At 39.8% G+C, this 17,481-nt stretch overlaps 1 protein-coding gene across 3 annotated transcripts in view; it reads right to left on the bottom strand.

Annotated features, from left to right (window-relative positions):
• Window positions 1-1,461: 1,461 nt before the first annotated feature.
• Window positions 1,462-17,481, bottom strand: part of LOC124169710 (E3 ubiquitin-protein ligase Su(dx)) — a 50,239-nt gene continuing 34,219 nt past the window's right edge. For all 3 annotated transcript variants that reach the window (XM_046548397.1, XM_046548399.1, XM_046548398.1), the window contains 6 exons: window positions 17,245-17,404; window positions 16,962-17,162; window positions 14,042-14,115; window positions 13,735-13,960; window positions 12,090-12,186; window positions 1,462-6,022 (listed from right to left, as the gene is read on the bottom strand). In XM_046548397.1, coding sequence (XP_046404353.1) covers window positions 5,850-6,022; window positions 12,090-12,186; window positions 13,735-13,960; window positions 14,042-14,115; window positions 16,962-17,162; window positions 17,245-17,404 — 931 coding nt within the window. In that variant the 3' untranslated portion in view covers window positions 1,462-5,849. The remainder of the gene's footprint in view (window positions 6,023-12,089; window positions 12,187-13,734; window positions 13,961-14,041; window positions 14,116-16,961; window positions 17,163-17,244; window positions 17,405-17,481) is intronic.

The following is a 17,481-nucleotide window of genomic DNA, read 5'->3' on the forward strand; positions in this document are numbered from 1 at the left end:
ATGTAGTCTTTCTAGGTATTGTTTCCATCTATTGCTTACCTCTTATCATCCATTAAGTTTCCCAATGGCTTTGCAACTTGTCCAAAGCATCTTTTGATTAGGCTGTATGCCGATTCCCCTTCATCGCATTTTCTTTTCAAGTTCTCACAGCAGCAACAGGAAAATGAGTAGTTTCTTATTTTAACAGCCATTTATTTCCTCTCAATCTCCATCCACACATTAATTTCAGCGTGACTTTTTGATGATTTTTATTGTCATTAGTGGTACGGTTGCTAAAACAACTTCCAGCATAGTTAAAAGCAAATAGCGTATTCCATGAATATTTATTGCTAATAAATGACATGTTTAGATTATTTTGGTACCTGGAACTGCATATGCACATAACAGGGGAAAACATGTGGCCTATTTATGTTTCTACACCTATGATTACCTACTTCTAAGCATTAATCAACTCTTTGTACATACTTTGTAACCATATGAACTTATATACCTGATTATGTTGCCTATGTGAAGAGGTCCTAATTTTCAATTGACCAATTGGTTTCGAAGTTAGCAGAGATTTGCATTGTTTACAACAAATTCATCAATTTTTGTCGTATAAACAATTTGTTTTCTGAAAATTGTCAATAATAGATCTGGCTTTCTCATATCAAAATTACAAGTAATTGGAACAAAAACTACAGGAATACCAAGCGCTCAAAGTTGGGCAACATGATTTCACGCACAAAAAACTGGTTCTTTTTTTAGAAAAAATTAAGTAGAGGAAATACTGTGGAGTGGAAATTTTTTTTTAGTAAATGATCCAACGTAGAACTTAATTCTCTTTCATATGCTTTTTGTTGCATTGAAATTGATTACCTTGTTTAGATGATAGAGCTCCTCAAACTCAGGTGTCTTGCTTTTGTTTTACAGACAGTAGTGCAGTATAATCTTAATTCTCTCAATTGGAAATCTCAAGTAATAGGTGGTTCTGGTCAAAAAACATCAGCATTTCCCGAGGATTTCAAAGGAAATTTAAACAGGTGCATTTATCATTCAATTACTTTACACCACATTTAAAATCCAATCGCTTCACCCACATCTCCTCTCAAAAATATACTTAAGGTATTTTTCAAAACAGAACTGGGCAACACAATGAAGATTTTAATAACTAATGTGAGAAAAATTTAAAGCAGCACTTAGTCGTTGACCTAATTCTAGTGATTCCTTGTTCAGAGAATAATTGGAAACAATATAATTACTTTCAAATTTTCCCAATTTATTGTCAATCAGTCCAATTATAACCCTTAAGAATTTTCCCATAAGTGTTTACTGCATAGGATTCAACAAATATGTAAGGATAAATGATTTGAAGATTGAAAAATAATTTATTCACGATAAGCTCTACTTCACCTCATTCCTGGAAACTTTAAAATGAGAAACTCTAATACCACGACGCTTGCAGGAAGAAAATGTCCAGACTAATTATCATTTAAAATTTAATCATTTATCTACAATGTCTTTGGATATTTAATATATACATAAGTGTACAATGGTTTTGATGCACCATACAATGCCCACCGACCACGTCTTCACACTGGACTCCAGCATAAGAGATCACCATAAAGGCAGGATTCAACGTGATGGGAAATAAACGCAATTAAGAGGGACAACTGCACTAGGTTCATACTAAGAATTTCACAAACAACCTTGGCCCTTATGTAGCAGAGTTTTGTCACCATCACATCCTCTGCAATACTCCACAAATATTATTTCGTTCCCGACTGGTTTCAACACAATAGCTGTGATTTCAAGAGATTGGCAAGTTTGGAGCAGGAGAGGAGTCTCAGTCTCACTTAGCAAACTAGGGCACGGGAGTGACAACGCAGCAGTGGAATGTTGAGGGGGGGAGGGGTGCCTGCCCATTCTCCACCCCACGCAATTCCTATACGTACTATTGAAAAGATTTCCATCATCTTTCAATTAGTTTTCATTTCACCAGCTTGAAAAAATGGTGTTGAAAAATGATCAAATAAAATCCTCGTAATTGGCCTCCTCTTCTAAACCTTCATATTACAATCCTTCAAAACCCATCCAAGCACAGATCTTATAAATTTTAGAAAAGTGTTGAATGATGCTGTTTCCAGGCATTTTACTTTCATGCACGCCCTGATGGTCAAAATCTAGGAGTAGACAATTTCTAAAATATTAAACCATTCATCTAATGGAAAAATAAATTTAAATATAATCCTTCAGCTGTCCATTGCAAATCAAAGGGCAGCACGATGAATGGCTGGCAGTCAATGTGAGAGCAAAAAAGGTGGGCCACAATACCCCGAGAGGCGAGAACTTCAGTAGCACAGTGGTCACTAGGCAATTACGTGGATGTTGATTCTCCATTTTTGGGGTCAGCAGAAACAAGATAAAAGAGAGGAAAGACTGTACAGCCATGGAAAAGTCTGTGAATCACAGTCACCACAAAGCCAAAGCACACTTCTCATAATGCCTTATGTCACCGACACTTAGGAGAGACAATCCAGAATTCTCAGTAAAAATGACGTCGTCACTGAATATAGAAGTACATCGAAGACAGTAGACTTACTTCCAGGACCGAAGCAGAAAATCCTGTAAGACCTTCAAGAAGGCTCATTAAATGTGCCATGTTCATATGGCGGCAATTACATTGAGAGAAAGGCAGAGATTTAAAAAGCCACAAGAGCACAAGAAAGCCACCGAGATAAGGCATTTCATCCTCTCCATGACTGCAGAGCATGCTTTGAGTGGACACGGCCACAAATTATAAAACTATAAATAAAGAGAAATGCTATTAAGAGGAACAATTGAGATCACAAAAACCCAGAACAACATGAACCGATAGATGGGTTATCCACTCCACCAGTCACAGAAGAAAAGGAAACCAATCAGCAAACAGATAGACAAAAAGATAGCAAGGCAGAGCTATATCACAACAAAGAAAAATGCAGAGTAGAACCCTCGACCTTAAGACCCCAAGAGGATCACTGGCAAAATGGTTGTCAACGGCTTATCTGGATGCAGTGTAACCCGAAAAATTAGAGTTGATAGTCACTCCGCGGAAACCCGAGATGCATAATTACGCAGAACAATTCACCCACACCACTGTGCCTGTTTAAGTGAATCAACAAGCTTCCGCCTCATTAACCCATAATGCTTGTATAATGTGAAATTTTACCACCATATGTCATCACACCTCCTGCTCAACCATAGTTATTGTTGATGCATAATTCACAGAAAAGTAGACCATATTCAACATTTTGCTCTATCTCAGTTTTGTAACTTTTACCTCACTGTTTTCTTAGATGCAATTTTTTCATACTTGAGAAACGTCCAATTTGGGCCTAGATCTACTTTAATGTTCTGAAAATTTCAAGATGATAGCATACCTTTAAATCACTAAAGCCTCACCAAATATATATAAAGTACAATTATTCAAGAGGTAGAGATTAGATCTCTGAACACATTCAGTCAATCGATATGGTCACGTGAGTTTTTCAAAAGCCCTATCGGCTGAGTTCTGTCTCGTGGCTATGACCTTCAGCAGACTCCATTCTTTTACTGTCTTGTCTTAGACCTGATTTCAGCCTAATTTCAGACTTCTTCTCATGGGCTCAAAAAAAAGTAGGACTCATATTCAGAAGAGGTTTAAAGAGTGTGTCCCTCCTTTAATGCGTTCAGCCATTGATATAAAATCACTCTTGTGCATTACGTAAGACTTCTCTAAGCATACACCAGAGTGACAATTGCAATTTTTAAAATCATTTCCTTTGGCCAGGATTTCAACCCAGATCTTCTGATCGAGGGTCAGGTATGCTAACAGTTGCAACACTTCTTTAAGCTCCAAACTTGTTACCCCCAAGACGATGACACCTAATACATTGAAACCAGTCAAGGAAAAAAAAAATTCGTGTAGTATGTATAACAAAGCATATCAGTTAAAAAAAGACAGACAGATAGGATAGGGAGTCCTCCAGAAACATCATCAAGGATTCACATTCATCACACTCATTTTTAAAACTCGGAATATTATTATTATTATTATTGTTCAGTACAACTTTTTCACCGGCTCAAAACATTCAATCCAAACTGTCTTTCACACTAGTAATCAAATTTCAAAAATCACTGTCAGTCTTCCTGTGGCCAAATCGTCCCACTCTAATGAAACATTCACTCTGTAAAAAACCATTCATCACAAATCTCCATACAACGTTCACGCCAATCACACAATCTGCTGCACGACCCAATCACACAACCCGTAGTTTCAAGCACACATCACTGGGAGGCTTACAAGTCGCTGCAAACAACGCAAGCACAACGCTCACGTGTTTTGGACTGATACAATCTCAAGAGTTAACCACTGGAAAAGATATTACATACGTACCTACATACACATATCATCATATTTTTACTTAAGGATCTGTGCTTAAAATTTATTATCACATTCAAGGATGCCTTTTTTCCTGCACTCAAGGGAAGGATTAGACTACCAAAAGCCATTTATCACAAAATGACTCGGGATAAAAATAACTGTCTATACAATTTGCCAATAATTTGAAAGCATTGAAAGAAGGAATTATACAAAAGATAGAGAGTAGTAGAAAGTAACAAAATATACATCTATCCTTATATAGTATAGATTACCATAAAAGCTCAAGCTCATAAATATCAAGAAAATAAACACTATATTTTTAATCCCCAAGAATTTAAAATAATAATATCTATCAGATCTAATAGAGTAGAACAGCTAGGGAAAGTTGAGTCAGAGAGGAGGAGAATAGACTAGAGGGGGCATAGCAGGGCTTCTCAGCACAAATAACAACCACAGCCAAACCGTGAGACTACAGACTCATTAATCAGTACACGCACAGAACAGTGGCTCAGTTCCGTCTCTGACTCGGAACTGTTGGAGCATCGTCGTCTTTGTAATCAAGCAGTGGCCGAGGTGTGCATTAAAACAAGCTTAAAAACTAAAAAGACACAGGGCTGTCACGAATGCAGCGGCAGGCAAAGCTATGGTGAGATGATCGTCACCCGTGTCTCTCCCGTCTTTTCTTTCCAATTGGATTCACTTAAAAACTACACGCAATTTACAATCAACCACTCATGTTAACAGTCACAAAAAATATATCTCCTCCGATCTAAACTAAATTCCACATTCTATTGGATTTGGGAACGTAATAACAAAAAACCCTTCATTGACCGCAGTGACACACATTCTTCACCACAAATAACGAGATGCAGGCAAAAGAAACAATTCTAAAATTAGAACAGAAGGGATTTATCACCTCAAGTCAATGACTACTGGAGATGCCAAAAGACAAACTGGGAAAAAGATTATTCCAAAAAATCATAATTTCCCAATAGTATGAATGATTCTTCAAAACCCTTTAAGAACACCATAATATAACCTCCCAGACTAAAATTTCCTACAAAAACCAGGTAAAAATATAAATTTTCCTCTCTTGTTCCATAACTTACATACCTTAGCAAGATACTACCAAGCCCAAATGTTTACCAGGGCAAGTAATACACCTCTTACCCTCCTACGGATTGATATTTTTTTTATTAACTGACCTTTGCAGTGAATTTCTGACCACAGCTTTGGTATCACCCCTAAGAAAGCATCTGCCCTGACATGATATTCTTCCCTTCTGGTGGATGATATAGTATGTAATTAATTTCAAGCCATTATTACTCACACGCACACAGTATTACCTCCAAGGGGTACACGTGACTCATTTTCCCAAATATCTATCACATGATGGGCAACTATGCCAATTCTTTAGAATGCACACGGCCACGTCACACGTCTTCGGCTGCAAAAAAAAAACCACCTACTCTTGTCCAAAGCCCTCCGTCTCTTCAATGGCATAATTTAACTTTTCAACCAGCTGGTCATAGCTCTTGTATGGAGGTAAATCAAGACGATTGAAGCAAGTGTGCGACCTTGGAAGCCACGTCTCCTTGCCGACCTTCTCGACACAAAAACGTTGGGGCCCGTTGCTCCCTGCAAACAAATCACCACAACATACGTGATAATGTAAGTACAAAAAAAAAACAGTTTTTCCTTTACTAGCAAACGGAGGAAAAGACAAATCAATATAACATTCACATTCCTAAATGTAAACTAAAATCAAACCACCTTCTACTAAAGATGTTACTTTGATTAACTTACTTATTATGTTACTTTAATTAGGTGAGAAACTACTGGGACGCCACATGTTGCAATTTTTTCCTCAAAGCAGATAATTAAGTTGCATTCAAAAGAGTTTGCGTCACAGTGTGAGCTTTTGTGTCAAATTCAATGAATATAGCACTTGCAAATTAATAAGATAATAATATCTCTAACCACCATTAGGTAGGCTTGAAAAGTTAAAAATGATGTCACTTCAAAGCTGAAATTAAATTGGCTCCATAGAGGCTTTAAAGTTATACGTAGTCCAACACAATAATTGGAAGCTTTAAAATACTTACATGACATTAGTCCAGTTTTGGTGAATGCAATATTAATCAATACTTATCAAACATCAAAATAGCGCAATATTAGAGTAGGGTGTTTAATGTATTGACTAGGGATGATCGGACACCTCGGATCCAAATATCCGTGGATATTGCCCTTCATCGGATACTTTGGATCCTAATTCACTGCAGACATCGGATCTGGATTGGAAATTTTAAACTAATGCTTCAATGAATGCAACGATGTCCCATTCGAGGGAGTGGAAAGAGTTCTGCTGATCCTCTCTTTGCTTGCACCGCTGTTCTGCCATACTTGTCCTCTTACTCATGAATCAATTTGACCTACACACCAGGAATTATTTAATCATGAACCATTTCGTTTGGAAGGTTTCGTAGGAGTTATGCAACAAGAATTTCAGCCATGGAAAATTTTAAGGCAAAATACTAGGGATGAGTCGATTCCAAATGTTGATTCTCGATTCCACCGATTCTCGGGCACAGAACCGGAATCGAGAATTGCTCGCCTAAAGTCGATTCCGATTCCACCGATTCCTGGAAGATACGTGTTTTGAGCATAGACTATAAGTTTGGGGCATAAAGGCTGCCATACACCTAAGCGGTGTCTGCCTTGCCCACACGTAGGATACAGTGAGTCCTTGTTCTACGTCACCCCGTTTAACGTCATTTCACGATAACGTCACGAAAATTTTGAGATCGTCATTCGTTTATCGCCCCTTAGCTTCGCAATAACGTCTTTTAAATTTCGCGCGAGAAAAAAAGCGAAGTGGCAGGCGTTGCAGGTTGTTTGTTTCGTGGGCGGTAATACGGTCATTCTACACAAAGTGTAAAACGGTGTGTATATTGTTAATTGCGATTACGGTTTTAGTGAATTTAAGCATCAGAGACATTTCCACGAAAATGCCCAAGAGAACAATGTTCACAATAATTTTGGTTCATGTTACTGCGACGATGTTTCAGCGATATGATGCCCAGGCGACGCCCGCCCGCCTCAATTCGCAATAAAAACCATCTCTTCAATTTCATAATCCCAGTTTGCCCGCCCTCGTTCATTTCTACCATTTGCATTTCGCTCCAGACCGGTCCGAAAAGAAATTCTCATAGCAAACGTAGGGCCGGTTCTCCAGATCACTGTCTGTAGTGTCTGGGAAGCCGAAAAGCAATTGCGGGAAGATACAAAAATGGAGAAGGATTTACGTAACTGCTGCTATTGTCGTCGATGAAGACAGGAACTCGTATTTTAGCCATAGTTTGGCATTCCCATCATTAAAAAATGCCCCAGATATGATACGCTAAAATTTTTTCGCGTAGGAATTGTGAGGTCTAGGAGCCGATATTAACTTTTTACATTGTTTTTTATGGGATATTATGCTTCGATTAACGTCTTTTCGTTTATCGTCACATTTTTCAGGAACGGTAAGTGACGTTAAACGAGGACTCACTGTACGCCCGGCACAGGGGTGCTGCGACGAACATGCCTAAGAGGCCTCGGAAACATGAAAATGTCGGCAAGAGCGACAAACCGACGAACCCTGAAATAGCACGTGTTCATGAGCAACTCTCAGAGAAAAAAAAATTGGAAACCATGGGATCGGGAAGCAATACATGCGGTTGGAAGGAAATTACTTTGCTTTTCTACAAAACACACACTATATTGCCGACTAGTCCCAATTCGCTACCCATCTTCGGGAGGAAGGCCACCAAGTGGATTTTACCCCGGAATTACTGCACCGAGTCAAGAAAGGAACACAGCTGGACATCAGAGAACAGCTGGAAATTTTAAAAATTGTAAAGAGGAAAGAACCCATTGCTAATGACCACCTTTTCCCTTTCCACTCCCCCCTCCTAGACATTCCACTATTACACGCCAAAAAATCCTTGTGACGCCAACCCACGCTCCCCTCTGTAACTACCTCTGGTTTTTTCCCCTATCTCTTCCCACCTTCCCCCTTCCCGTCACTTACCTCCCCTCTCCCCTTCCCCTCCAATCACCCAACCACATAGTATATATCCCGGCAAATTCTAATGTGTATCACTAGTCTTGAAAATGGTACAGTGTAACCGAAACTAGTCGGCAATAAAGTGTGTGTTTTGTAGAAAAGCAAAGTAATTTCCTTCCAACCACATAATGGAATTCTACAAAGTAAAGGCCTCAACAATTCAGTGCAGCAATACATGCGTTTTCCGTTCTTTTATTAACCGCTGGTCACGGCAAATCAAATTATTGCGATTATGAATCACATTCGGAGAATTCTGGACCACCAATTTTAAAGTATAACAGACCGAAATACCGTATAAGCGTGTGTAAGAGGCGCACACGTGTAAGAGGCGCTCCCCTATTATGAGGATCGAAGCTATAAAGAAAAAAATTTTCCTACATTTATTTATCCTATCGTGCGGTGTTGCAGACGTACGCCTGGAATTTCGACAGTTATCGAAATGTCCTCTTTCAGTACTATTTGAAAGAGGAAATTTTGATGACTGCGGCGTTATAAGAGGGAGTAGAAAGAGTTCCGATCCTCTCTTTGCATACGCCATCGCTCTACGTTGCTTGTCCTACTCACGAACAATTTTGTTTGAAAGCTCTCACAGGAGTATTGCAATAGAATTGCAGCCGTGGAAAATTTTAAGGCAAAACACGACAGGCAAATGGCATGAGCTTTCCCAAGAGATTGAACAACAATCGGGGCAATCTCAGCGCCGTAGGATAATAACCACGTCGTAGATTTAAGGCCCCTTGCACACACACCGATTTTGGGCGGCCGGTAAAATATCGGCCGTCCACATTCCAATAGTGAACAATGGGAGAGCATTGGAGCTTGCACACGTACTGACCACACGCCGGCACAGGCAAAATGCCGGTTAGCTGCCGGCCATTGTCACTGTGGATCGCCGGCGCCGGCTCAAAAACATAGCAACGTATCATTTGACCGGTAAAAATCCGGCGTGTGTGCAAGCATCGCTTCGCCGGTAAAATATCGGCCAATATTTTACCGGCCGTCCAAAATCAGTGTGTGTACAAGGGGCCTAACGGAACTACACTCGGCCCTCCATCAGCCAATGCCTCTGCTGTTTTTTTCCTTTCCGAGACTCCACAGGAAAATATCAAGTTACAGGGGAACAATGGAAACGTGTTTCATCCCTACCCCATTTCACCAACTGACCTTTTTCGGTCTACCAGGTTCAATTCCCCGAGTTTCTGGAGGTCAAATGCTACGTGAGTCACCTTCTGAGCTCGAAGATATCTCGATATCTTTCAGCAATTGTATGACACGCACGAGGTTCTAAAAACAATTAGACCTAACGCGACGTATATCTGACAGCATTTAAGTTTTTTGAGCTCTAATTGATTGACACAAAGATTTATAGCTAAAATAAAGCTACTACTAATATTCAACATAGTCCAAACAGCACAATTTCGGAAGAAACAAGCGTAGCATAAGCGCATTCAAACAAGACGAAACGGACTGGAAACTCAGGCAACGCAAACTGCATATATCACATTGCTGCGCCTTCGCCCCTTCGCTTTAAAGGCAACGACGTCACATGCAAGATCGGACGTGTTCTTCCCTTGCTCCTTTGCTCGTAGCTTTAAATACGGAGGGGAGGGAGCGCGCTTTAAAAAGTGTTAAAATTAGTTTAAAACCCATTATTTAGTGCCCGGTTTTTTTTTTTTATTTTCCCCCCTGGTTTTGGATCCCCCCCCCCCCACGATTGAAAGTCCTGGCTACGCCACTGCTCCTTCCCCTCCACCTCTCCTTTACACGCTTCTGCTGCCCACTCCTTCCTCATGCTGAGCGGTCGAGCACCTCGTCGCACGTGACGATAATGCCGTTTTACATACTGTTAATTGTGTTGCTAATTGCGCAGTTGCAATTCAATTTAATGATACTCCGATAAAAATGTCTTTCATTGTGTATAAACATTTCCATTGAGATAAGGAGAACCAATGAATGCCGTGTGCGTGCACTGTGGCGTAAATTATCGCGAGGATGTGCTAAATCCACCTCACCATACTGAAGCATTTTCGGATGAAACACAAGTCCGTATGCGATGAGAAAGTAAAATTCGGGGGAAACGTGCGTGAGGAAAATTTGAATTCTGGCGATGGCAGGGGGGTAGCCAGGAATTTAGTTAAGGGGGTCCAAAACCAGGGGGGAAAATTTTTAAACAACAGGGTACAAATGAGAGGGTTTCAAACTAATTTTAACACCCTTCATAATAGAAAAAACCTTATTTTCCAAAGATTCATTTTTTTCATTTTTCATTTTTGTAAATTCATGATTTTTAAATATTTTGTTTCCTTTTATGAAGGAATCCTTTTATGAAGGAAAGTAATTGTGTTTTTATATTTTGGGGGTCCTCTCACTACGCCACTGGTCAGTGGTTCATCCTAAGATTTTTCCTATTTTCATTTCCAAACCCAAGCGTAACAGTTTAGGCCCTGAGTATGTAAAGATATTTAAAAAAAACAACTTGAAAGCCCATAAAATAAATTTTAATTTATAAAAATATTAATATGTGTATGAAAATCTAAAAAGGATTCCATTGATTGTATGTACCCAGAATAAACTTGAATAATGACTTTGTTTAATTGCAGGAATTTGAAAATGCATTTGGATTCGAAAATATCTGATTCGAAAGATCTGGCTCCAAAAATCCTAGATCCGTCCATCCCGAGTTATTTTATTCTATTCAATTCTTAAATTTTAATGACAGCAATGCTACAGATAAATCAAAATCCCACCTGTTAGAAGGAGTAAGAATCGATGGAATCGGAATCGAGAATCGGGAATCGATTTGAAGGAATTGGAATCGGAATCGAAAAAAAGTGGAATCGACTCATCCCTACAAAATACGAGTGGCACATAGTGTAACTCTTCCCAAAAGATTGAACAACCTCAGGGGAATCTCAGCACCGTAGGATAATTACCAATTGTTTAAGTAAACCGGGACTAGCCACGGTAACTTTAACTTTCACGGAGTCGCTCAAAATGCACAATTTCGCACAGTTGGTTTTTTCGCATGATAATTACCACGTAGAAAGTAACTATGTACATCACGTATTTCAAAAAACCACCTTCGGGCATCCATCAGCCTGTGCCTCTGATGTTTTCTTTTCCTTTCCGAGACCATCCAGACCATAAATCATTATCTTCAAAGGAAAATATCAAGTTACATGAGAACTATGGCAACGTATTTCATCTCAACCCCATCTCACCCACTGACCTTTTTCGTCCTGCCTGCTTCAATTCTCCGTTTCTAGAGGACAAATGCTAGGTGAGAGACTTTCTCGGCCTGAAATTGTCTCGATAGCTTTCGGCATTTGGATGACATGCATGAGATTCAAAAATAAAAAATGAGACCAAACGCGATGCATTTCTGACAGTATTTCGATTTTTTGATCTCTAATTGATTCATACAAAGTTTCTTAGTTAAAAAAAGACTATACCACTGGGATTATCAGATGAGTTGGATTATCACAAGGCCGGATTTCAGAGATTGTAGTGTACTACCAATTCTTGTAACTTCATGAAAACAAAGATATCACCTACTCTGCTGGACATCCACACCATTCAGACCAGCATCATACTCACCCATTAGTTCAGCAAAACCTCCCACAGGAACTCGGCACGTGCCCGTGACAAACTGCAACAGCCTCGCACGCTTCTCATTGTCCGTCTGCCGAACAAACTGCACCAACAGAAAAGAGAAATATGCAATGCATTAACTAACCAGGGATTGGGAAGTCCACACCAAACATATGACAGCTCATTTCCAATTCCAAACATGAACAGGAAAGAGCTGATGAGAGGATACTTACGAAAGAGTTTAAAGAAAAATCTATTGAAGAGTCTTATCTGGAGTGTAGTGCTTTACAGTGCGGAAACATGGGCTCAATATGATCCCCTCCTCAAACGTACGCCAATATTTTTACATGTCATCAGTGCCATAAATATTCCATGGAGCATTTTGTAAATCAGACCACTTATCTCCCCAACTTGGACTTCCCTCTTTAAATTGCAATAAGCCATACTCCATTTCATTCTATCTAAAAATCCCATTCTCTTCCTTCCCCTCCCTCACTTCCCAAACATTCAGTTTTTAACAAATCCCCTTCCCACACGGACTCCCTCCATCCTAACCCTCAAAGGCTAACCTCCGTAAGAATCCCCTCCTCACATCACCTCCCTCAAAGCACGTGAATATTTGGCATATAATCAGCAACCATTGCCATTGATATTTCACATCAAGTAGCTCTTACCTTGGAATTGAATAAAACCAAGCCACAAAACTAAGATGTTCCAATCATCCTCGCCTAAAATATATCATTGAGGAGGAGAGAGGAAATACATAAGGCACAAGCATCGTATAATTTGTGCAGTATTGTTGAGGCCCTAACCTTGCAGAATTCCTTTTTAAGATAGGAAAAATAACAACACTGCTTTCTACAACTTAACCTTTATTTAACTAATAACTTCAGGCTTTACTTTGTGAAACCTCTCCATATTGGAAGTAAGGAAGTGTAACCTTTATTCGTTGATAAGTTTCAATACTCTGTATCATTTTCAAGTCTGATGGTACAAAAACATAGCATAAAAAGCATGAGCTTTGTACCACTAGCCTTGAAAATGATACAGTGTATTGAAACTAGTTGACAATTAAAGGTTAAGTTGTAGAAAGCAAATTTGTTATTTTATCTAACTAATTGTACAATTTTTTTAAATCCTGGCTTCAAACAGATTCAAAGATTAAGGTTTCATCATTTCAGTTTTTAAACACCGCCGTCACATAAAGAAACTCATGACCCAGTTTTCAACCCTCTGTATCATCATCAGGAAATGGATGGAGGTGTTCTTGTCCAATTATCTTGCTAATGGTGGGTGAGGGGTATGAGAATCTAGGGTTTAAGAGTGGTTGATTTCCATTGTGAGAGTCTGGGGTGTAAGGGGTAACGATGTGGAGGGTGGGGAGCCTGGCTGTGGCTTCAGGAGAGAGAAGGGAGGCATACAATTATGCATAAGGATGATGGGGGATGAGACAATATCTCACTGAAAACAATGCCTTCGGGCTCATGTGATATTTTGAAAAAGTTCCACTGCCTTGAGTGAGGCCAGTCATAAATAATTCACACTAATTTCTCTGTTCCAAAAATTTTTGAATTCAAGGGTCATGTGTAGCTGACACACATAACATCTCCTCATTAAAAGTGCTCAAATGAACGACAAACGAAGTACAAACCTGCCAAAACCACACAATCTGCTTTGAGTTTCTCGTGTAGTGCCTGTAGATGGTGTTCCGCTGCCAGTCCTCCACGTCAATCTCCTGCATTCCACACAGCATCAACTCCAACTCCCGCTCGTCAAAATACTTGAGCCACTCCAGGGGCACCACCTCGTTGAATCCATCGAGGAAGGCTTTTGTCTGCTGCTCAATCCCCCTCGTCATCCGCCACTCCGTCATAAGCCTGCATCGGGGGGACAAGTCCTGAATCGTGAATACTCTGCCCCTCTCCCTCATCCTCATTTAAACAAACAAACAAACTCACCTTATGTACTCCTCTTTGTTTTCCTCCGTCACGCGTACTTTATCTCCACCTTCCTTTAACTCGTGATGAATTACCTTGAATAAATGAGCCATACAATTATTAAATGGCACCACTCACTCAGACCAGAAACTGCAATTCATTACATGAATTTGGCAGGTGGAAGTGACATGGAAATTGGAACCCTGGGCAGGCCAGAAGGGGTACACTCGTGGAGCAAAGCTGCCAAGTTAGAGACTGTTATTCCCAGACCCCAGAACAAGGGAGAAGAAGGGGAAAGGGAAGGAGGTGCCACAGTGACAAGTGGAGCCCACCGATGCCTTCAGGGTAGGAATGGGTGCGGAGGGAAAAGGATCCCAGCATCACTTGGGCCATGAGGGCTAACACCAAGGGCAAAACCAAGTTTCCTGGAGACCTTCCTATGTGAAGAATTATCCCAATTTTTTCTTTAAATGACAGAATAGAGAGATAATGTACAAAAAAATGCCAATATTCCTCATTTGGTCACTCTCTAATACAGTAAAAATTGAATAAAAAATTGGGTAAGTTGGCTTGCACTTCATGTGAGTTGGTGAAGTCAGTACAGTGGAACCTCGTTAAAGCGAGTACGGGCTATAGCGACACTCCCGCTATAACGAGAGATAGCCGATGCACCGTCAATTGACCCTATAATAAGCGTGTAAAAAAATTTGTTTTTACGAGACCCTTTTGGTGCTGGCTCTCGCCATAGCGAGGGTTTCACCACCGGAAGACTTTCATCAAGACTCCTTAACCTCTGTAATTGCTAGCGATCTGTTAGAAATGAAGTTAATGGAGTGCTCAGTCTCAAATTTATGTGGTAAATTGTCGTTCGATAAAGAAGTAGTTAATTTTAGTGAAAATATTGTGGCACTAGCATTCGCGAATGCTTTATCTTCTTTTGTTCCTCGGCCGGCAGAAAGCAGTCGGCAGCATATCCGCACGTCCGTGAGTTGCGTGAATAGAAAGCATTTGATGGCAGTCACCACGGCCAAAAAACACCAAACACGTCTAAGCGAGAAAATAATAATAAAGGAGTAATATGAGAGTGTCGAAATTAATTTATCTTCCTGTTCGCTCTGCAAAATTATAAAAACACAGAAGCGCCCAAGGAATGCAGACGATGAATAGTTATAAGGAGCTTTGTTCGGGTGGTTTTGCTCATTCCAATCTGCGGGAACTTCTGAGAAAGGGGCTACGCCCAAGCCTAAAGCGGAACATTTCAGGGATAGATTGCGAATCGAGAATTTTAAGAGTGCAGAAGGTTGATTATACTAATGCGAAGCACCAAAGCGTTATCTCCCCTCATAATTGCTGGTGATGCCTGCGGTGTAAACCCGAAGTCGTAGAAGAAAGGACTCCGATCATAAGAATCTTTAGAAGTATTCCCCGCGTCATATAACATAGACGAAACGGAACTTTTTTACATACAACTCTCCGACAAAACCCTTGCAGTATGAGGTATTTCTCGCAATGATGCCTCCAAAGGTAGGTAGTGCGCCTTAGCGATGATGTAGGATGTACGAAGCAATGATACTCAGCGTGAATTGTCAGGATGGACGTATTTATTCTCCGTTGCGGATTTACAAGGGTGAACTATTCGCGTCAGTGGTCGGAGTCGTACTGGCGCTCTCTTTTGTAACGTGGGTAGCCGAGCATCCCCTGGTGGCCGCTGGAAGAACTCACAGAACAACTAATTCTCGTTTGCAGTGCCGTGGTAAACTCTGTGTATTATTTCAAATACGTCGCGAGCGTAACACTCAAAAAGAAACTTTTTTCAACAACGGCAATTTAAATCACATCACTTTTTAAGCTTAGCAAACTTTTTACCGTAGATGATGTAGATATTACATTATCTGATAGAAAAAGTCTTCCAAGGCAGGAACGTTATACAACCTTCCACCGTTTTCGCGTGTAGAAACAAATTTAATGCGTTATTTCACTTCACTGCCGCTTAACGTACAGAAACAATAAACATACACCAATGGAAACATTTGAGGCATTAAATAACCGCGATATGTACTGTTTTATCAGTTAATTTTTGAATTTTCAGTGGAAAATACCAAAATAATAGAATGATCACGTAAATGAACTAATTAAGTGCATAGAAAAATGGCTTCCTCGGTTGCGCATTGGCATAATGATTGACGAAACAATGCTTTCCATGATTTTTATTCAGTGCGGCGCTTATAAATTGTTTGAATAGTAAGTCGTTGTTTGAGTAAGGAAAATAAGTGATGCAAAAAAACATCGCCTTTCGTCTGGATTTATGCTTACGTTTATCGGATAGATGATTATCTGTCGCCGCACCACTCCTGTTCCTGTATATCTGTTCGAAACAGGTATATTGGCTATTATTTGCTCCACCTCCGGTAAAGCGACAATTCGCTATAGCGAGTGTTTATTAATGCACCGTGGGGTGTCGTTATATCGAGGTTGCACTGTATATTGCTGCTGTCTGTCAACTTGAATAGGGAGCACCACTTTTTGGGGGAAGATAGAACTCACAAGAGTGAAATAAGGAAGAAACCACTTTAGGCTGATACATGAGGCCGAGGAGAAGTGGAGAATCCCAGGGCAGGAGTTTGTGACTTCATCAACTTATCTGAGAAAGGGTAAAGGCTTCCAATTTTTTTGCTGCAAATAGTAACTCCGTACTCATTAGAATAATCATCCACCGTATATGTCATCAAAAATGTTCATGTAACAGAGCTACTGCAGAGCATGATGATCAATACACTCAGTAAATTTTTACGTAATTCATGGATTATTAAATCAGTGGAAAAATCTATAGTACATTGCAACCACATGAAATTTTCCAAATTTGACACGCCATGATAACGATATTGAGAAGGAAAATTTGATTTTTGGGTTGCAGCCTAGATAAAAGTAATAAAATAATTACCTGGCCAAGTATCTCGAAGTCTACGCCAAAGTACAGCTCCAGACCGCATTCTTCAATGTCATTGTCCCTGAACCACACAAGGGAGTTGTAGAATTCAGGATCAATTGATTCAATATCCTTGGTAGTTAGTTTTTTATTAAGCATACGCTTGTAAAATGGCATTGTGAAGCCAGAATAAATGAAACGTCCATGATAAAGAGCCTAGGGGAAGAAGATAAAATATTGGATGAGTTAAATAAAATTTCCTGAAAAAAAATCATCTAACTATTTCACCATGCCTTACCATAGCAATAAACCTCCCAATAAACTTGAAATATAACAAATGGTCTGGATTCACATAAGATGCTGGATTTATTTGTAAACTGTAGTTGTTTTTATTGGCATATTCAAAAAGGCAGTACATTGGGTTTAAGACTTCATGGGACAGCAAGAAAAACCACTCCCTAAATAAGAAAAACAAAAAAACAGAGTAGTTAACAACAACATTCCAAGACAATCAACTTGAATATCGAGCTTTCAT

Source organism: Ischnura elegans, chromosome 12 (assembly GCF_921293095.1).
Source record: "Ischnura elegans chromosome 12, ioIscEleg1.1, whole genome shotgun sequence".
Taxonomy (NCBI): domain Eukaryota; kingdom Metazoa; phylum Arthropoda; class Insecta; order Odonata; family Coenagrionidae; genus Ischnura; species Ischnura elegans.